Source organism: Stigmatopora argus, chromosome 17 (assembly GCF_051989625.1).
Source record: "Stigmatopora argus isolate UIUO_Sarg chromosome 17, RoL_Sarg_1.0, whole genome shotgun sequence".
In the NCBI taxonomy this organism is placed as follows: domain Eukaryota; kingdom Metazoa; phylum Chordata; class Actinopteri; order Syngnathiformes; family Syngnathidae; genus Stigmatopora; species Stigmatopora argus.
In genome coordinates, this window is record NC_135403.1 from 11828724 (window position 1) to 11850287 (window position 21564).

Below are 21564 nucleotides of genomic sequence, written 5' to 3' on the forward strand. Positions count from 1 at the left end.
TTTCTCACAGTTTAGAGAACAAAACCACCTCCTTTTCTTCGGGCACCGGCCCAATAACTCTGCGCGGCTTGTCCCCATATTACATAATGGAACATGCGAGTCAAGGTTCTGGTCAGGATCAGCCGGTGGTCCGCGGCGTCCGCTTCCCGGCCGCGTTTCGCGTCCCGAGGCGTAGTGGCCCTCCCACTCGGGTCAGCGGAGTGGCAGTGACACAGGCCAGAAACAGAAGCACACTGAAGGCCATTCAGGGCGGGTAGCTGCTCTGCGTCCACGTCAATGCAATGTCATGTCGTTTTCTTAGGGTATTGTAATGGCCAAATGTATATTTTGGATGTCATGTTCAACTGAGGTGGGAAGCCCGTCGAGAGGGCGTCAGACCAGTCTGCCTTTTTTCGCCCGAGATGAAGTCGGGCAGCAGTTTAGTGTAATGATTTTCACTTGTTATTTGTAGCCTGAAAGCGAGGGATTTGAGAGGAGAAACTGCATGTTTGCGTCGCATTCTTTAAGTCTGATGATTAGTCAAATACGATGCATTATGAATAGCATTGTGATTGCCAACATATGGATTAAATGTGCAAGTCAAATCGGGGTCAGCCAAAAAAAGACAAGACGAATGTACCTTGTCCTATTTTATTAACTCCAACAATATACTTTTTTGACTACAAGGGTGAAAAAGACTTTTCAGTCATAAACAAAATAGCCAGCAAATGCAAGAACAAAATTAATTAGATGTGTTGATTTGATTGAAGAGTTTGTCTTTAATGACTTGTGACATCAAGCCGTGGATGGCTTCGATGGTTGTCTTGCAGCTGAAAAAAAACACAAAAATAGGTCTTAAAATACAAGTTATAACAGGTTTTAGAGATGTTTTTTTTAAAAATGTTAATCATTTTGAGATTTCAGATGGAAAATGGGAATCTCAAACATTCCGATTATTCAAAAACACAATAGAATTCTTCTATGTTTCCTCAATATATTAACTTGTCAGTTTGACATACCTGTCTCGGGTGGCTTTGGCCAGCTTGTCCTCAGACTTTCTGTCATGCGTGTCCAGGCCCAGCATGAAGCTGCCCCGACCCAACTGGGCCTCCGACTGCTCCAGCTTCTCCGACAGGTCGAACACCTGACCCGTGGTGTAGTCCGAGTTCTGACACAAAAAGACAAAACCTGTGCTGACTGAAGAGCCAGAGACGAGTCGCTGGAAACGTTTGCTTAAGGTGAGGCCGACGCGTTCGTCAGCGGGGAGGCTCATTAAAGCACAATGGCGATTTTGCCGCGCAGTCAATTCGTCTTGTCGTGTTTGGATAAGCCTGCTCGCTCACGCTGAATTGCTTCCATGATGGGAACTCTCATTACCGTGAGAAGACTGGAGGAGCTTAACGTGTTGACCCAGTATTTGTTCCAAAGGAGCTCCAAGAGCTTTCTGTCCAGGGATGACTTGAAATACGTTACTTCCATGGCATAATACCTACAACAACAAAAACAAAGAAAAATGTAGTCCGTGAACAGGAACATGAGTCTGCCTGTCATAAATTGATGGATGGACACAACTCACTGTTTACAGTGTACACCAAAATCTTCAATCTTATTCAGGGGGATTGTTTGATACTCAGAAGGCCCTTCGTCGGGAGGCTTGTAGCCCTGAAACGACACATTTGTAACTTTAAAACCACCCCACGTACAGACGAAAAATGGCTTCCCTCTACCTTGGGGTACGTCCTGAAGGCACCTAGGTTGACTTTACCAGCCGAAATAGTCCGCGTGGGGTCGATCTAAAAAAAAATGGTATGTTAGATGTTTAGCATAACGCTCGCTCATTTCGAATACTTACCACTACAGCTACAAAGGGCTCCTGAAACTGCTGATTGAGCATCTGAGTGCTGACATCGATGCCCGACAACCAGCATCCGTAGCCTGGGTGACTGTGGTACCAGCCGATGGCGTTCTCCAGTCGACCCACCTGAAGCCAACAAATTCGTAAGTTCCACACGATTGCATGCCGTTCTAGCACTTTGTACGTTCAGCCCACCAACCTGTTTGGCGTTCTCGATATAGGCGGCCATATACTCGTAAGCGGCAGCTTGCGCGTTTACTCGGGTCTCGGTACCCTCCACAGGCAGCGCAAAACTGTCCATGATGTTCATGCTCTCGCCGTCCACTTTGCCCAACATGAGGCCCATCACCTCCAGGTTACCACCGGAGCGGGCGTGCATGACCATCTTCAGTAGTGCTAATGCAGAGATCTTGGCATACTTGAAGTAGTGGTGGCTGTTACGAGACACACGTGAACACATCACGAAGGTTTCCGCAAATAAGATGGGGTTCACTATGCAGCGTCATCCAGTTCTGGTGAGGATGCACTTTAAAAGACCTCAAATGAAATCTAATTAACCTATAATAAGGAAAACAAACAAACATTAAAAATAATAACTCACTCTTTAGTCCACGGCTTAGCAGCAAGAATCTCCTGTTGTTGCTTCTTGTCATATTTGTAAATTTCGTCGATGCTCTGAACCTCCTGCATGCTGTTGGCCATCTCCCAGGTCTTCTGAGCTGTACTGCTGCCCGCCATGTTGTCTCGACCAAGGGCGACACGTAAAAGTCAAACCATGAACGTTTACCGAAATCGCCGGAAAGCTGGCCTTTTTGGCCAAAACACTGTCACACCACGGTAATAGGTTCCAACTCAGGACGCCATGACAGTCGAACGATACCATTTACAAGAGGAGGGGGTTAAGGGGAACGTTCTAACTCATACCACGGGTTTAAACCATTATTACTAAGCTTTCTCTGCATTTTTTATATATTAATAGTTCAGTAATTGTTTACATTTTAATTTAAATATTTACTTAAGTCGGTCTACGAAATAAAAGATGTTACTACGCTGATACAGCACATTGGTTCAGTCCAATAAGGAAGCGAGAGAAAGCCGCATATCCGGGGTTTTAGTGCCACCTTGCGACGCCCGTATTTCGAGAAATGTACTAGTATTTTAAAATAATTACTGTAAAGGTAAGTTACCTAAGCTTTCATCTTTTTTCTTAACCCTTTAACGCTCAATGGACCATTCTATTAATTGAAAAAACATGTATGCTAAACTTGTATAGCGGATTTTAAAGTGGCGTCCACGTGGTTATTGTTTTAGTTAAAACGTTTTCATGAACAAATGTATATATGACCAAGATATTAAAGATTTCTTTCAAATGAATAATAACAGAAATACACTGGTTATGGTATTTAACTGTGAATGATGATCTTTCACTGCCACTGGTGGCGCTAATTCCCCAATCCAATAGACCATTTGCAGGCCCTCCCAGTCAAAATTGTTTGAGCGTCTAATGCCGTCAATGGTAGCCAATGAGTCCCTTGTTTTTCTATTATTCTTGAACAAATACAGGTTAAAATCAATGAGCCCATTCCAACGAACCAAGTTCAAAAAACCTTTATTGACCTAGAACCTGATTAGAATGCCAGAGGATGTATCGTACACAAAGTTGTACATATTTTTTTCCAACATAGAAAACTTTACATTGCTGCTTCATATACATTTTGTTTTCTACATCCATGAGCAGGAATGCGTCCCATTCGCACGTAAAGCACAGCTAACATGGTTAATTTACCCTTTCTCACTCTCCCTATACATATTTTCTCCCAAAACCTAAGAAAAAACAAATTAAATATATTATTTTTGATTTTGTTTTTGTACACACGCGAGTGAAAACTAAATTAAAACATGAAATGGTACCAATGCATCTTTCTTCAAGCAGCTATCATCAAGTCACTCTCAATCCTTCCAGTTAAAAACCAAACAATACCGACGTACGTATAAAATGGAATAACTTAAAGAAGCCTTCACTTAACCGTGAGATGTTACAGTCAAATCAGGGGTAAAAAGTCACATCTCCAGTGCATTCCGAATGGAGGTCGAGTGTAGCGCCAAATAACAAGAATAAAAAATAAACAGAATCTAGTGTTATCAGATTATTACATCTGTACATTTGGATATGAACATTAGCCATGTGGGGGTGCGCAGAGAGGTCACATGTCGTCATGATTTTTCAATATGTCTTTGCGATCATTCCATTGCATTAAATATACAGTAAGAAGCACATATTTTGGGGAAATTTTTAAAATAGATTCCGTCTGAGCCGCTCAGAGTTCTAGTGGCGCCGGAGAAACATCGCTAGCAGCCGGACTGTATTTTTTTGTGGCGGTGGATGAAAGAAGGGCTAGAAGCTGCAGGCGGGTGGTCACTGAGCTTCCCCCAGGTTATCCTGGAGGGATGGTCGCGGTTGAAGCTCGGGCGCAATACCGAAAACGAGGCCGATCCGCAAGTAGAATTTCCTCAGGACGGAGCGGAGCTCCGGGATCAGGTCCAGTTGCATGATCTCGCACAGTAACGGGTAGTAGCGCGATGCGTGAGCCTTGAACTAAATGTGAGAAACACAACAGCGACTGCTTTTAGCTACATTTATACTGTTTTTTTTAAATCTGAGTGTACACTCGTTTCATTTTTGTGTGAACGCACCCTTTGGTCGCTAATCTTGAGAACTTTAGTTAGGAATAGAAGGAGGAGGTTGGTCCAGGCTTCCCTGTGGCTTTCCGAAGTCAATGCCAGGAAATACGCCACTGCCTCGCCACATACGCTGAATACACAGAGGAGAAAAAAAAGTAAAAATCGTATTCATGATACAACACACTCATTTTCCTCCTCTTTTTCCTCACTCTAGCAGTCGTCTCTGAACCTCCTCCCAGGCATCCCGCCTTGTCTCGTCAGTGTACATGCGGAAGAGGATTCGCAAGCCGCATGCCAGGCTGCCCGTTTCCTGCTTCAACAGGTTAGGCTTGGACTTGCCTTTAAACCCTACAACACACGAATGGTCACAAACAATGTTCAATGTAAACAAAACTTAGGTTAAAATCTGACCTCATCCAACTTATTTTTATTTTTTTTACAGTGAACACATGACTGATGTAATGCGGCGTTTGTGGACTATTACCCGCTTTCCAGAGCAGCGTCCTCTGCTCGTTGTTGGAGTTAAAAGCCTTGGCGAAACTATGCGATTCCATCAGGCAGTCCAGCAATTTGAAGAGCTGCTGCGACGTCAGGTAACGGAACATTCCCTGGTCTGGCGCTTCTGCCGCCACGTCTGACGCGTTAGCTACGTCTCGCTGTAACAAGGTCACCGTTATTGGTAACGTAGAAACGCGGCAAGACGACGGCTAGTACCTGGGCCGCCGCCAAGTTCTCGGCGTCTTCCTTTTTGCTCGTGGCGGGGAAGAATACGATATTGTCGATGGTCTGGATGAGTTCGAGCTGCACCACGCACTTGATGAGCAAGGCGCCAAACAATCGTTGCTCTTGCGCCCCTGCCAAGGAGGACCAAATATGACAAAAACGGCCTTCCGTACGGCCACTCGAACCTCTAGAGAACACTCACTGGTGGAGTTCCTGCCCCTGGCGGCATCCTCACTCAGGCCAAGTCCGACGCTTTGTTGGCTCTGACGACGACTCTCCACGCTGTTGATAGATCTCTGCTCGTCCAGAGACTTCTGGGAAATGGAATCCTGCAGGGAAGTTGTGCAATAAGTATCCAAATGCGACTGATAATAAGGAAGAAAATAAAATCGATTTCCTTCCCCACCTGCTTGTCAAAATGGTCACCTTCCAATGGTCTCCATGTTAACAGGCTGCAACAAAGAAAACAAAAATCAGGTTGCTTTAAGGACTGAGGAAAAATAAATAAATTTTAATATGGCTCACGCATGAGGGATGGTGGTCTTGAAAATGTCAAGCATGCAGTTGCAGGTTTTTTCCCACGTCTCGGCGGAGAATTTCTCGCCGTTCAGAATGACAACGTTCTCCAAGCAGTTGGTCCCAGAGCGAGCCAGCTGTTCGTTATCTGCCGGCAAAACGGAGGATTTAGTAGCCACCTTGAATCTCCAGCGCCTCAAAAAGAAGCCAGTCATGTGCTCTCTCACCTTGCTGCACACACCAGTAGAGCTGAGCTAAGATGTCGTCTAGCAGAACGTCGCTGAGGGACTCAAAGTACTGCGTGAACACGTCGCAGATGGCGTAGAGCGCGTGGTTGCAGGTGGTGGTCATCCACTCTGCTTTCTGCGTGGAGGCAACCAGGCATCTTCAGCGCCGTGGGCAAGAGTAGAAGGACAGGAAGGCTTAAAGCGATAGACTCACCTCAGTCTGCTGCTCGGGGAGCTTCATGTTGTCAAAAATCCTGAAGACGATTCTGAACAGGTCCTGCCACCAGTGCTTCTCGAAGGTGTGTCCGTACGTCTTCATCACCTCAAACATGACGGTTAACCCCCTAAAGGAGAGAGAAACAAAGCAGAGGAAAGACTCGATGACACAGGTCCAATCCAGAGGAGTTATTTGCAGAAAATCCTGGTTGAAGAAGGAAGAGTGCCGGGCGGGGTACCTGGTTCGCACATCCAGCTTGCACCTGTTGATGATACAGGAGAGCTCGAAGAGAATCGGGAACCAGCCTCGCACCCACACGCGGTCCTCCGGCGCTACATTCATGTCGTCGCTGGTGTAGTCTTTGAAGGCCTGCAACGGGAGGAAGCGCCATATAATCCACGGCGCGGAAAGCGGACCGTCATCAACGGACCTGTGGCCTCCCCGAGACGTATTTGGCGCAATGTCTTATGAGGCGAATGGCTTCCATGCTGGTGTCGGGAAAGGCGGCGTTGCAAGCAAACTCCGAAAGGCACTTGACGGCGTCCTGGAAGGAGTCGATGGTGGCTGCAAAGTGCTTCTCGAATACATTCGCTAAAGGGAAAAGATGGACGGCGGTGATGTACGACTGGACTCGGCGTTTGGACCGATGGAGAAACGGCGGGCCACTCACTGACGATGTGCCCCGTGGTGTGGAAGGCCAGTTCCACGATGCTCTCGTCCTGGTCGGACGCCGCCAGGTGGAACACGGAGAAGATGTTCTTCCAGCCTGAACGGATGTTGGCCGCTTGGGAGTTGACCATTTGGGCGATGCAGCGGACCACCATGTCTCTGATTGTGGGAGACCTGAAAAGAATCAATGGTGAGTCAAAAGAATTTTCACAGAATATCTGCAAGGAAAGGCTGAACAATTTCTTGACCAATAAAGTAGTGTTTGATTCATTAAATCACGACCCAAAATGTGTGGCCAGGATTTGAGTAAAATTGCAAATCCGTCCGAATCTTTGACATACCTGTTCTTCTTCATGATATGCTCAAACGGCCTGAGGAAATCCTTCTGGAATCTGAAGTTGGCCAGCTCGCCCTTCTCCAAAAACTTCATGGACAGCTGCCTGAGCGAATCCACGGCAAAAATGGCCACGTCTTCGTTGGAGTTGCAGCCCACTTTGTTGAAGTGGTCCCCGATGACCTCCCAGATCCTGGACCACTGCAGTCGGATGCGGCCCATGTTGTAGTAGGAAATCTCCACGATCTTCTGTAGGCTGAACATGCGCGGGTGCGTGGGCGAGGCCAGCTCATCCATGGACACGGCGCACAGCCAGCGTACAAAATCCACTGACAACCAACCGCACAGACGACGGTTAACATCCACCCACCATTTATTCCACTTTTCGAATGGTTGCAGCTTAAACTTACCTATCGCATTGCCGTCAAGTCTAGTTGAGCCCGTAAATATCCTTAAAAAAAGAGACTTGGGTTTTAATGCCAAACAAGGTAAGTTTATCAATGTGTAAATGTCTTACCTGTCCACAGCCACCACCACACTTTGCGAGCTAGTTTCTCCGATGGACTCCTGGATGCTAGCAATTTGCTTGCGGTCGACTGTGCCACCGGCTGCCGAGCGGAGGTTTCGCTTTACGTTACGTTGCGTGCGCTTTGCTTTGGGGAAACGGCGCCGACTTACCCAATCCCAGGTACTCATCGTTGCTCTGTTCCTTGGCGCTAGTCACAAAGCCCTCCTTGCCGCGCACCGTTCCCGAAATGTAGCGAGCCTTCACGCCCGTACCGATGAGTTGCGCTAGCTCCAGTTGACTGATGCACTTCATGATCTGAGATAGTGTAAAAGAACAAAAGCAAAAGCTGTCTTGATGTTTCTGCAAATTGAAGCAAATAAAAAAAAAACTGCGATAAAGAAGTTCCACCTCATGCCAGGAGTTGCCCAGGTAGTTCCCGTCGGTGTGCGCCACGGTGATGAGCGTCTTGATGGTGTCGATGTTCTTCTGCTTCATTTCAGAGATGCCCGAGCTGGCGGTGAGCAAGGTGAATCTGGCTAGCGCTTGGACGTAGGCATCTCGCTCCAACTGGACAATATTTTTGGACATTAATCTGCTGTAATAATCGCCACCTAATCATACCGCAGTAAGTAGTAACAAGTCAAACATTTCACATGCTGAACATCATTAATTTAGCTTAATTTCTTTAAAATGAATTGCGTCTGTTTTTAAATTTCAAGCTGGAACCCAAAGCACCTGGATGGAAAATATGCACGCTATCCTGATGGCGCAGCGGATCCCTTCCAGACACAGCGACGCCACCTCGGTGTCGTCGCAGTCCTGGAGACCCACACTGAACGCGGCGAGGAACGGCGTCCACGCCAGCTGCGACGAGAACATCCCGGGTAAGCTTCCACGGCGATGTGCCCGCCGGCCATCCATCTTGACCTACCTTGAACATGGGGCGCACGTGCTCCAGGTGGGTGGCGCTGGTGAACGGCGCCTGCACGTGGCTGACGGCCTCCATCAATGCTTTGGCCGTCTTGGCCATCTGCTCCATCTCCACGTTGTACAGCAATCGTCGCTGCTTCTCGCTGGCTACGCCTGAAGGTCAAAACACGCGTCGTGAACGGCACCACTTTAAAAGCGAAAATGCTATTTACTCTGCTTGCTGGATTTCATGGTCAGCTCCTTGGTCTCCTTCATGGCGATCTTTTTGCCGGCGATCTCGTCGTAGATGGCCGACAGGTACTCCTCGGGGAGGTCCTTGCTGTCGTTGATGCCCCGGTTCATTTTGATGTACTGCTCTTTTGTCATTTTGTTTTTCACCTTCAGAAAGAGAGAAAATGAACACGCCGCCGCCCGTCCCCGTTCGCCCGCCACGTCTCGCCTACTTGCGGACTGTGAAGATCAGTCGTCAGCATGATGATGGAGTACGCCAGCACGTAGGCGGTGTCCGCGCTGGCAAAAAGGGTTTGCCTGCAAAAATACGTCAATAAGTTGACGAAATCGCGGGTGGGTGGACGCCGCATCCGCGCTCACCCTTGATTGCACTCCAGGTATCTGGCGGCGAACTTCTCCATGAGCCGATCGATCTTTTGAGCCTCGCCGGGTAGTCGGAAGCCCTCCAGGAACATCCTCAGCGCCGACACAAAGTCTTTGCCTAGAAAGTCCATTTGATCCACGTACGCGTACATCACTTCCTTGTTGAAGCGCTCGTTATCGCCGAGAAACTCGCCCACTTGAGTCTGAAAGGGACACGTTATTTTTATTATTCAGATTGCAAAATGTTCCCCGAGGCAACGAAACCCACCGAATCAAGGCGCTCCTCCTGGTGGAGAAACTGAGCCAGGTCTTCCGGAGTTGTTCCCAGCATGCCTTGCTCTTGAAGGTACTGAATCCCCCTCTTTGGTTTCTTGTTGAATCTGTGTGACAATCATCATCAACATCAGAATTAAAGATGAAGGTCCTTTTTTCTTTTGTTTTTAAACTTACAGATCAATTCCCTGCTCGATGATCTCCTTTTGCTGTTTGAGGACCTCAAACTGCTCGGGGTTGTCGGTGCCCGACATCTGCGTGCTGTAGCTGCCGATGCCCGACGAGGCGGTGGAGTCCAGCGAGTTGATGCTCCCGTAGCGGTTGATGGTCTCGGGGGCCCGACTTTCGCCGCTATCCTGCTCGGATGGCTTTTCTTGGCCTGAGAGTCAGAGGTGAGTTTGACAAATTATTTGACTAAATGACTGATTCACAACTAAAATGGCCGTATATTAAAAAAAAGCGTTCATGTAGTTCTCGCTAATATCACTACATAATTAATACACCATTATCAAGATTTATTCATGCCAAAAGTTTATAAAGGATCATCTAGAACAGGGGTGCTCATTATGGCCTGTAAAAAAGAACAGACAGATTGGTGGAAGGTTAACTCCTTGAAAAGTAGATTGTGGAGCAAAAAAAAAAACTTTGAACACCCATTCTACAAATTGGTGTCCTACAAGGGCAATTAGTGGATCACAGTCAGGTGCTTCTCGTTTCAGCCCAACCCCCGATGGTTCAACTGTCTGTGGAACAAAATCCTCCACCCACAGCGGCCCTTGCTTTGCCTACCCATGAATTGAAAAGTAGAAAAAAAGTGTGAGCGCCCCTGATCTAGAAAAAACGACTTTTCTGACACAGCTAAAACTAAGGATTCACAGTGGGATGGAACGCTAACAATAGTAGACACTGCCTTCTAGCATGTCGGAAACTCTTTAAAAAATTCACAAGGTAACCAGAGGCTGGCTTTGACACAATGTCCGCGCCAGAAGATCTAGTTTCAAAAATCACAGACGCTAAAAGCTAGCCGTTTCTAATAAGCAAGCACTCACGCTAATACTACCGTTACCTGCTTTGGCTTGAGAGTCACGCACAATGGGAGACAATAACACAAAAGAGTTACAACAAGGGAGAAGACAAGAAAATGGATAGAATTTATGGAACGCGCTCGTTCTTTTGTTGGAGCTTCGGCTATGGGGAAAAAAAACAGAATTGTAATCCGAGAAAGAGGCTTTTCATACCACCATGCATTTACTACATTCCCAAAGCTTATTTTCAAGTGTTCGTTATTTCGATTTTAATCCGAACATTGCCCTCAATAGCAACACAAATATTTCACGGATGTTTCACGATTACCAATACAGACTGACAAATATTGCTATTTAATTCTGTAAACTCATTTTTGTCACAGGCCGACGTAAATAATATCAAAGTCATTCAGTTAAACGTCCCCAGAGATGAAAAATGTTCCCACTTACCGAGGCTAGTTTGGGAGTTAGGGTTGACATACTGGTCCTTGCTCCACTCCACCATGCATTTTAAGATGGACACCAGACATTCCAGGCCTTTTTTTCGCAAAGTCAGCTCCTGCAGAGGCCAGCGTTATCGTCAAAAATCCAGCGCCAATTCCGCCCGACTTTTTTTTCGGGGGACAGGGGTCGTGACCTGCGGAGGCGTGGTGCCTAGCTCGTGACCGCCGCGCCCCTGCGCTATTTTGGAGAGGTCGTTGACCAGCCGCTCGAAGATGTTGGCGGCGTTCAAGTCGCAGTCGTAGTTGACGTAGATGTCCACCACGCTCTGAGCATCTGGCGGAAAGACACGGACGGAGAAGTTTGTCAGTATTTGAACATGCGGACACTGAAAATTCCCCCCAAATCAACTAACTCAGAACTTTTGACCGAATGAAGGATTAGCGATGCAGACCTGCGCATATTCTGGTGAGGGTTTGGATGACCATCCATTTGTGGTCGAAAGAGCTCGTGGACGTCTCCAGAATGTAGAGAAAAATCTCCTTGAAGAAAACCTGAGCGAGACAAAGACCCATCATCCGTCCGCCCTCCATTTCCTCTCCACGGACACGACGGCTCACCTCGATTTGCATCTTGAGGTGCGTCTTAAAGTGCGACAGCAGCGTGAGGAAGATGGACAGCGACAGATCAAAGACCTCGGGCACGGACGACACCCCGTTCTTGGAGAGCGCCACGCACAGGTACTGCTTGATGGCGTTGATGAACATCTCATTGGTCTTGAAGATGGGGCCGGCGTTCTGCAGGATGGACAGCAGCAGCTGCAGCGACAGCACCTTGGACCGAAGTTCGTGTGATCTGAAGAACAGGAAGAGATTCATCACCGTCTCCCCCGCACGACTTATTGAATCACGGCGCTATGACAAAAGTAAACAGCCACTTCATATTCATATTGGTGGGCCGAGGCTGGCTTACTTGGGATCCGGCGGTCCGTCTGACAGAGGTTTCATGGACAGCTTACAGAGCGAGCGAAAAACCAGGAAGGCGTCTTTCTGGAGAATGTGTGAGAATTTGGCGCCGGGCGGTTGACCTGGCGTCGCTCCCGATTCCTGACAAAAATGAATGTTATTAGTCCCCCTGGTATTTGTCCATGTTTTTTTAAACCAAACCAATTTCCGCAGGACGTCACTCACCTGAGTGTCGGTGGACGACAGGGACAGCCTGTCGTCCGGCAGCGACGGCGTGAAGCTGGCGGAAATGGGCGTGCCCGGGATCCCATTGGCGTGAACGTGTTCGCTGTCGCTGCCCGGCGTGCTCTCCTCGTCTTCCGCCGGGGTCAGGGCGGCCTCGGGGACCGCCTCCGCCGTCGGATCCTTGGCGTCGGCGCAGAGGTGGGCCGGGTCCAAGCAGTTACCTGCCGAAGACAACGAAGATCGCTTCAGGTAGGACATTTTTTTTCTCGACTTCTTGAATTGCGCTTCTGTTCAAAGCGAGGTTAAGAGAGGATAGCGTTGTGCCCGAGGCCGCCATTTTGCCGCGTTTGCACTCGTGCGTGAAACGCTAAGAACATTTGTGGGCCAAATGCGAATGCATTCTACCAGTTCGCAATCATACATTAAATGAATTGAAAAATAACTTGAAGAAATATAAAAGCTGAAACAAATGGAAAAACCTTTAAAGCAAAATAAAAATTGCAATAAATGTTTACATTGAAATAATAGGTTAAAATAATAATAATAACAACAATAATAATAATGATGATCATAATAATAATAATGATGATAATAATAATAATAATAATGATGATAATAATAATAATGATGATCATAATAATAATGCTATAAAAATAATAATGATCATAATAATAGTATTGCTATAAAAATAATATTGCTATAAAAATAATAATATTGCTATAATAATAATAATGCTATAAAAATAATAATAATGCTATAAAAATAATAATAATGCTATAAAAATAATAATAATGCTATAAAAATAATAATAATAAGTAACACTAACAATAATAACAAAAATAATCTGACCTCCCGCCACAGTGTTGACCACTTCCTGCAGAATGTTCTGTACTATCTCTTGGGCTTTTTCTTCATAATTGGGAACAAGGTCTTCCTCCATACTAGCTGCATCTGAACGCAAATATTTTTGTCAAACCCCCGCAATAGTGACCCAGGTCGCCCTCGCTTTCAAGCATCTTACTCTGCGCCGCCACCGCTGCCGCCGTGGCCTGGTCTGCTTCCGTCTGCTCATTCTCTGCCACGCAGAAATCCGAACCGTTTTCCGGATCTGGGCTTTCGTAAACGGGCCCGCCTTCTCCCAGCGGGGAGCGGGGATGGCCGCCCTCGCCGTCGTCCCGCGGCGTCGAAGGCGAGGCGATGGCCGGGGTGGCGGCGACCGGTCCGTTTGACTCTCGCGTGGGCGCTTTAGGCGGCGTGGGTGTTTGAGGCGAATCGGGTTCCGCGTGCTGCCGGTGCCGCTCTCGTTCTAGCTGCTTCGCTTCCTGCAACTAAACGGCGGGACGCAAGGAGAAGGGGGGGTTCGCAAACATGCACAGAAGAGGGACAAACAAAGTCAGATTAGAATATTGTTTGCAAATAATCTCTGCCAGTGTGACATAAATGAAGTTAAGGTCTTTTCTCTAGCAGAATCAAAGTCCTCCGCGACCACGAAACGGCTTTTCTTACTAGCAAAGACAAACAAGAAAGAAACGGGCGCGAGCAAGCGGTGGCCATTCCTCCAGCCAAGCTCCATTAACCACAGCCCATGATGCTTTCAAATGCACGCTAAAATTCTCAATTTGAAAAAATAATAAAGAGAGCACAACCAGTGACGGAGACATGACAGGCACACAAAACAATGTATGTGGCGTTTTTTCCCCCTTTTTGATTGTTAAACGTAGGCTTGCCCTTTTTTTTTCTCTCCAAACGTCAGCCGGTAAAATGAAATTAGCATCTTCACTGACGCTATTAGCATTGAGCTTCGGGACCAGACGCCACCTCAGAGGCGGCGCAAACAGACTAAGCTCATTATCTTAATGCCACCGAGGCCCGAGTGTGTTAAAGGCAACCCCATGTGTATGCGTAGTAAAAAAAATGGCAACATAATAGGTTAAATGAGGAATGTAGTAAATTCACCGAATTAGAAAAATGTATGGAGGACGAGGAGTGCCAAAATAAAATCAATAGAGTACATTTTGTATTTATTATATATACACTGAAGAACCAAAACTATCAAAATTAAATAAGGTGCAACATTAAATATGTTACTAATTCAGTATTTTTTTGTATACTTTAACATTTGTTCTTGTCATATGTAGTTTTTTTTATCATAGGCCTGTATTTATTTAAATTTGTATTTATCTAATGGATACAATTTGAAAAACAAAAGTCAAATGAATACAACTTTAAATCACCACTGAAGTAAAATATTTAATTTTCTATGTATTTTATTTATAGATTTAAATTTGAATGGATCTTTATGGACACTTCAAAAGTGCCAATATTACATTAAGAAAATGTAAAATAGAGACATTGAAATAAATTCTGTTGATGAATACAATTTCAAATCAAAAAGTGACACTAATACATTGAAATTAGCCCCGATAAGGTTTTTTTTTTTTATTTGATTTTGGCACTCCTTTCCCTCCGTGAAAACGACAACATGATCCACAAGCCATGAAGTGAACACGGCAAACCTGATGGACGGAGTGAAGCGGAGGAAGTTGGAGGGAGGGAGGAAGTAAATCGAGAGAGGAGCACAAAGTTTGAAAATTTGGTGGGTCAGGCAAGTGAAAGAGGAGGAAGAAAAAAATAAATAAAGGAAAATAAATTCACGGCAGTCCTGCGCGCTTTTGTTTTACCTGGCGGTCACGCTTTCTGCAGGCCAGGGACCAAGATAGCTTGTGATTTGTAAGCTACGTGTCCCACACGGAGGGAGGAAGGAAGGAAGGATAGGAAAGGAGGAAGGGAAGGGAAGGCGGAGGGGGGAAAAAAGTGTCATTCAAAAAGAAAAAGATGACATTAGAGCAAGGCAACACCCAAAATGTCCGACAGTGGATGAAACCCGGGGTGTCGCGTGAGGGCTGCGCGTATAGGCCACGGGATGGCGGTGGGCGGGCGTGGGCACGTACCGCTTGATTCTCCATGCGGGCGAAGATGACGTTGAGCATCTGGGTGAGCGTGGCTTTGGCCGTGGTCTGGTTGATGAGGTTCTTGCTGGCTAGGTAGATGTTGTAGCAGGTGCGCACGGCCTGCAGCACCGTGCCTTCGTGGATCTCGATGTGCTGCGACGTCACCGCCGTTAGCAGGGCCTACCGTTTCACATGGAAAATGTTATGGAGTCATCTAGGCGTCTTTGTAACAAGTATTTTAAATCTACTATTTCAAACAAGGATGTAGACGAGATTCGGGTCAACAGTGCCCATAAGAAAATCATTTTAAGATTGTTTTGATGGTTGATGTGAGTTGGCCCACTTTGATGATTTGTAGCTGCACTCCCTCATCCGTCTGCGGCCCTTGAAAGCAAGCGCAGATGGTCTCGATGATTCGATCTATCAGCTTTTTGCCCGGCGCTGTATTATCTGGAGCGCTGCCCGTCAGGTGGCCGTAGGCGATCAGCTTCTGTAAAAAGACAAAACAAAAACAAAAACGCACCGATAATAGCAAAAGATCCGTTTAACCCATTGGCCCAATCCATTTTTGACCCAGAGGCGGCTAACCTGTAAACAGTCGAGCGATGTGATGACGATGCGTGGACATTTGGACTGGCACGCCAACTCGAACGGCAAGAAGTACTTGTCGGCTTCGATGAAGTTGGTCTTGGATTTGATTGGCGGCAAAGTGCCCGAACTTGATTTCCCATCGCTGCTGGGCGGACTAGAGCGGGAAACAAAAACGGGAGTGTCCTAACCGTTATCTACATGGAAAAGGGTTAGCACGGGGTTCTGTTGAATGTCGCGACCGTCAAGTTAAATAACGACCAAAACAAACATTATCTGGAATCAGAGTCATGTTCATCACAGGGCTCAAGTTAATTTTTCAAACGGTCTTAGAATTAGCGAGCGAATTAATGGCGGATTTCTTTAAGTTAAGACTCTTGAATCAACGATAGCGACTCTTTAAAGTAGCGTTGTTCAATCCTCAGCATCGTTATCGGCGCACGATACGGCTATTTTTGGAGCGACGCTTTGGTACGAGATCTCAGCCAATCCAGTCGTCGCGTGCGTTTCGAATCCTGTGGTGCTTTTCGGCTCATCTAAATCTAAATTGTGTGCAAATACTTATTAATAGTAACAAGGCATTTCTTGGAGATAAAAAATATCATTTGTTTACATTATTTGTATTGGTTAGACTTGATAAAATTTGAATCCGAGAAACAAAAAAAATCACCTAAAAAACTACTTTCAAGCCTGCGAGACCGCTTTCTGCGGCATTATCGTAAATCAAATACCCGCAGACCGGAAAAAAAGACATTTCCGTCGTTAAAATGAAGCCAAGAGCGTGGTCTTGTTTTGCACTTCTTCCCCATCCGAAAGGACAACCATTAGCAGGCTAATATCTAAAACGCAAAAGTCAGGCTCTCAGCTGAGTGCTGGAAATTGCGCACTTAATCTGTCTAAGGAGGCGGTCTGGTAATCAGCTCTCATGCTGACAAAGCATCTCCCAGCCCGGGATAAGACGCTAAACCCTCAAGTCGAGTGACGGCGTCATTTTTTTCTCTCCCTTCGCCGATTCTTCAAAGCCTCGGCGGCGTCGCGTGGAGGGGGCCGGTCGCCACACCCTCGTGAGCTCAGACAAGGGAGGTTTATTTATTTTTAACATTTTTTTTAATGTCCTGCCTGGGAGCCGCTATGACCTCAACCTGTTAAGCACCACAAGAACCACCGCGAGACAACTAAAATATAAACCAGTTTTTAATTGCGAATTTTGCTAATGCTACATTGGAGGAGACTCAAACCAAAGTTTTTAATTAAAAACAAAGCACGCGCCGTGTGTTCCAGTAGCCTTTGGTTGAACTCAAAATTTTGTCTCTGCTTACCTTAATTTTTCCGACTCCTCCTTGATTTCCTCTGAAAGAGAACACAAGTCAAATGAGTCAAAAAGTAGCGATGCTGTTTCATCAAGACCACCATTAATGGCGGCAACCCTAATATTTAGACACATTGACAGTGAAATTCCCCTTCTGTGTTTTCTGCTTTTATATTTTCACCTCTTCACATTGGCATCCACAACATATTGATCCATATCTTAACCGTTGCTATAGTTACATAGTTCAAATCGTATAACTCATTCTGACATGGCTTAACATCTGCCTGTTGATTAGCGGCCGCCAATTGCATTCATTCGAGGCGCTTTTAAAGCAGAAGAAAAGGTCACACGATATATACCGCCAGCTAATCATTCCTTCGTCCTTCAACTTTTTTTTTTCTTTTTCTAAGCCTTCAAGCATGAAGGAATGCAGGCATTTCCCAAACAAAAACAGCCACTGTAGAACCTTTAGCACAACTCAGTTCGAAAGAAGATATTAATAGGCATTTTATTCCCGCTATGTTAACAATTTACATCCATTTTATGATCGCGTTCAATGCCAGCCATTTGAGGAAAAATATTAACAAGGTTTTTAATGACTATGAAAGATTTGAGTCTCTTCCATCATAATTTGGTTTAATATTTTCACAATTCAGACATTTGGGTTTTTTGCTAATGACTGTTTTGGGGGATGAAAATGCATTTGACGGCGTTTTGCGTTTGTTTTCTAGGAGACGACTTTTTGGACAATTAGCTTAGGGAGGGTAATCATTAAGTAGCGTTGAAAATAACCATAAAAAACTCATTATATTACCGTTGATCAAGCAGCTTAACTCGAGCCAACCTGGCACGTTTTTGCCACCGGTCCAAATGGACACTTTACCTTGTGTTTTTTGCCTGACAAATTTGTGACTTTCTACGGCGCTTTTTCATGTCTATATTTAGCACGCTAGCTTTCAGGCACTTGAATGACGAGCAACTACAGTAAAGCAAATAAGCCTATCTCAGCGGCGCCATGTTTGAAGTCGGCCCCTCCTACAACCCCAACTATGGGGTGCCAAACAGTAAACCAAAAGGACCCCTGACATTTCTTTTGTCCCGAGCGGAGGGGGCGCAGCCGCCCGTTTCTGCATGGCGACCGAAAATATGCGGCCATCAACGCATGGGATCCGACGTCTTTTATCGTCAATGGCTCCGAAACGCTATCGCAGCGCTCCGCTTCGTAATTCATTCATAAGCCGTCAGGGTACACGAAATCATGTATAATGAATGGAGCGATCGGGTAGGAAATATAGCCCGTTTATAAATAAAGTCTTCTTCCAAATAGATAAAAGGATTATTTATGTGTCGGAAGCGAGGCCCGACGTACGCCGACACGAACGCTGAGCGAAAGCTCATTATCGGGATAGCTCGCCACCTTCGGGATTACGAGGGTGCGCCTTGGGGGGGAAAAACAATCAGAAAGCATCAATTTGGGTATTTACAGGGCTTTAAGAAATGATTAGTTTGCTTTAAAAAGTGGTGCTTTTTATTTGGGCAGGGGTTAGGGTTAGCCGAGACGAAAGCGGTGAAAATGTAGGCCGAGATGGCAGCCTTTTTTGAGCCAAAAAGCACCAGGTGACATTCGGAGGAAAAGGTCAAACGGATGACGCTGATTCGTTCCGTATGGGCCGAACCTTTCGCATTTTGGCTCTCGTTGAGTTGCTGTAAAGACGCTGGAAGCGTTTCCCCTTAGTGGTGTGATAACAATACGTTGTAGCTGGTGCTAAAAGGCTATTTGCAAAACACTAGCGACCGAATGGTGAATACGCATCCATCACTTGCGACCTGCTAGTGAGATGTTAGCGATAGTGCAGAAATGTCGCCGAGTCGCCGAGTCTCAGAGCGGAAAAGGATTATGTAAGCCACTCAGTATTCTGGGTCACGCACTTGTCCTCTCAGATATATATATATATATATATATATACTATTATAGTATATATGCTAATATATACTATATATATATATATATAAATCAATGGGATAGATTTTGATCCATTCATCATCAACAATGATGACCTGATTTTTTTTAAGCCTATAAAATGTTTTAAAGAACAAAAACATTTTGTAAAAAAAGAAAAACTATTATATATAATAACTATATTACTTAAATTAAAAATAAATAAAGCAAATAGTCTTTTTTTTACTCTAAAAATAACTAAATTACCAAAAAAATATTATATATAATAACTATATTACTTTAATTAAAAATAAATATAGCAAATAGTTTCTTTTTACTTTAAAAATACATATACTATATTTACAAAATCCTTTAAAATGAAAAATAAAAAACTAACTGAAGATAGTCCATAAAATCTTGATGTATTTATTTTCCAATCATTTGTTGACACTGTACTTCATTTTACTACAAAAAAACTAAATAGTTTCTGTGATTCATATTCATACTTCCACTTCCCTATGTGAATAATTCCTTCTTCCAACGCCCATTTTCCGCTAAAATGTAAAGCCCAGAGTTAGACAATAGTAATAACCACAATTTATTTGTTCAAATTGAGCTTCTGTTTTCTACCAGTGGAAGTGACCCAAAATTAAAAATACTAAAGGACTTAGTAGTAACCTGTGACCTTAAGGTCACCCAACTCATACAGGTGGTTGCTAGCACACAAGATGCTCTCCTTGTGTCCACCTTGGGCATCATATTACACTCCATGACAGAACAAAAGCCTCGTTTGTCCAGAGCTAGCTTCATAAATAATGCCAATGTGGAATGATACTGCTCGTGTAGCTTCAGTGTGACTCAAAGACGAATGGCTTCTACTTTTGTTGTGGAAATTGTGTTTATTAAAAGCTATGAAAGGAGGAAATACACTTGTTAGCAGCTAGCGAGAATGGCTCCATCTTTAACCGGAGGTGACAGGATACAAAATTCAGATTAAGAGTTTAGAAATTAGGTAAAGATTGTTTACTCGTTTATTTTGAGAGTAAATTAGATGACATTGTTTTTAATCATAAAAAGAGTCTTGACTTTGTTCAGGTTGGACGATATTTAAATTTTAAACATTTTAAACAATAGTTCTGTACTTTTGATTTCATGTTATACCGGAAGTCTATTCGTCTACTTCCGACAGCGACTTTGCCCTATCTTAAGAAGGTGCTCTGACAGCTGTCACCTTTCAACAGTCCACAACATTGAAATTTAGCAAGGCACTTCATATATTTAACCTTAAAAACGTGAACCTTAATCAATAAAAATAGCAACAATGTCGATGTTTTGCGAGAAACGAGCGATCGCGTCTCAAAGTGTGCACCAGGAAGGGACGCCGACAACATCGCCCCTTTGCGGCCTCGATTCAATGCAAGGAAAAAGCATATAATAACACTTTAATGACTATTAAATGCGATTGTGTCTAGTTATTGAAGAGTGTTTCTCTTTTGGGGCCTGCGATTTCATCAAAACACCGCTAGCCATATATCCTCTTTAGCACCATTTCCGCGTTGAAAATCGCACAAACAAACCAGTTATGGAGGCTAGGGGGACAAGGCGGCGTTTCGGGGGGGGGACAAAGCATTAAAAACGTCGCGGAATAGCCTGTTAATGACTACGTGACGTGTCGAAATCAACGAGGACGGACGGGAGAAGTCGCGCAAAGGGGTGTGCGGGTGGGTGATGGGGGGGACGATTCAAAAACAAGGCAACTTACCGAGTGCCACTTCGCAGGCTTTGCGTAGCTGGGAGTGGTGGGCTTTCTTCACCTCCTTGTCGGCTAAAATCTTCTCCAAAGCTCGAGTGAGGAACATGTTTTTCGTCTTTTTGCCCTCAAACATGACGCACCGGAATTCGGGGCGCGGTGTGTGTGTGAGTGAGTGAGTGAGTGTGAGTGAATGTGTGTGTGTGTGTGTCTCAGGAGAGAAGAGGTGATGGTGGGAGGGGAGGCTATTGGCCACAAAAAAACGATGGCTTCCCCGCACCTCAACGTCGAGCCTCGATCAGCCGGTTAGGAGACAAAAAAGAGAGAGACACACGCACACACACACACACGCATGAAGGCGAAAGTGGGCTTGGATCCCGTCCGATGGCCATCAACGACTTGCCTCCTGCGCCATGTTGGGGAGGAAACCACGTCACAGTGAGGCAGCAGACAGGCAGCGGCGGGGATGCTAATGGCAATGCTAACCAATGGGGCGTAAAAGATAGAAGAAATTAAAAATATTTTGGCCGATCTGAAGAAATAACATGATGGCAAGAAGACTTAGGTGACTTAAGAAATTGTCATGGTTTTGGTAGATTGAGCAGTAATGTGGAGGATACCTGTCAAAAGTGGGGGGGCGGGACTTCCGGGTTGTTATTCACACCGTTCGAAAGATGTAGTAATACGTATACTACTGCACTGCTGGTAAACTCGTGGCTCCGGGGCCAGATCTGGCCCACATTAGTAAATCATGTGCATCCACTTTGTTTTAGGACAGAAAAAAAGGCTTCAAAAATCAGAGAATATTTACTCATTTCCCTCGTACAAACATTTAGCAAAACATATTTTTAGTTCTAAAAGCTT

At 45.2% G+C, this 21564-nt stretch overlaps 2 protein-coding genes and 1 long non-coding RNA gene across 5 annotated transcripts; 1 reads left to right on the forward strand and 2 right to left on the reverse strand.

The window, feature by feature from the left end:
• Window positions 1-616: 616 nt before the first annotated feature.
• On the reverse strand, window positions 617-2901 carry cops5 (COP9 signalosome subunit 5). The gene is made up of 8 exons (XM_077624351.1): window positions 2436-2901; window positions 2034-2268; window positions 1832-1960; window positions 1707-1772; window positions 1556-1641; window positions 1357-1468; window positions 999-1147; window positions 617-809 (listed from the first exon to the last, which is right to left on the reverse strand). Exons 1-8 carry the CDS (start codon window positions 2570-2572, stop codon window positions 722-724), a joined length of 1002 nt encoding a protein of 333 aa, XP_077480477.1. The 5' UTR covers window positions 2573-2901; the 3' UTR covers window positions 617-721.
• A 526-nt stretch (window positions 2902-3427) lies between these two features.
• On the reverse strand, window positions 3428-21145 carry arfgef1 (ADP-ribosylation factor guanine nucleotide-exchange factor 1 (brefeldin A-inhibited)). Of its 2 annotated transcripts, XM_077623758.1 has the most exons (39): window positions 20713-21145; window positions 17022-17052; window positions 15703-15859; window positions 15458-15604; window positions 15115-15294; window positions 14845-14898; window positions 13185-13491; window positions 13013-13114; window positions 12164-12384; window positions 11946-12079; window positions 11594-11828; window positions 11428-11527; window positions 11170-11309; window positions 10983-11091; window positions 9685-9886; window positions 9503-9614; window positions 9232-9437; window positions 9084-9168; window positions 8853-9018; window positions 8642-8793; window positions 8446-8574; window positions 8119-8277; window positions 7881-8025; window positions 7720-7810; window positions 7613-7653; window positions 7210-7531; window positions 6870-7042; window positions 6630-6790; window positions 6438-6568; window positions 6197-6326; window positions 5983-6118; window positions 5765-5903; window positions 5646-5691; window positions 5442-5568; window positions 5231-5370; window positions 5001-5172; window positions 4726-4864; window positions 4529-4646; window positions 3428-4430 (listed from the first exon to the last, which is right to left on the reverse strand). In XM_077623758.1, the coding sequence occupies exons 1-39, from the start codon at window positions 20834-20836 to the stop codon at window positions 4251-4253; spliced, it is 5643 nt and encodes a 1880-aa protein (XP_077479884.1). In that variant the 5' UTR covers window positions 20837-21145; the 3' UTR covers window positions 3428-4250. The 2 variants fall into 2 exon arrangements, with proteins under 2 accessions (XP_077479884.1, XP_077479885.1); XM_077623759.1 differs by lacking the exon at window positions 14845-14898.
• On the forward strand, window positions 7206-11551 carry LOC144091449 (uncharacterized). 2 transcript variants are annotated; one of them, XR_013305707.1, is made up of 9 exons: window positions 7206-8335; window positions 8430-8594; window positions 8669-8937; window positions 9025-9162; window positions 9249-9374; window positions 9469-9580; window positions 9687-9899; window positions 11160-11338; window positions 11412-11551. It is a non-coding gene; the product is annotated as an uncharacterized LOC144091449 (long non-coding RNA). The 2 variants fall into 2 exon arrangements; XR_013305708.1 differs by lacking the exon at window positions 11160-11338 and having other exon boundaries at window positions 11412-11550.
• Window positions 21146-21564: the final 419 nt, after the last annotated feature.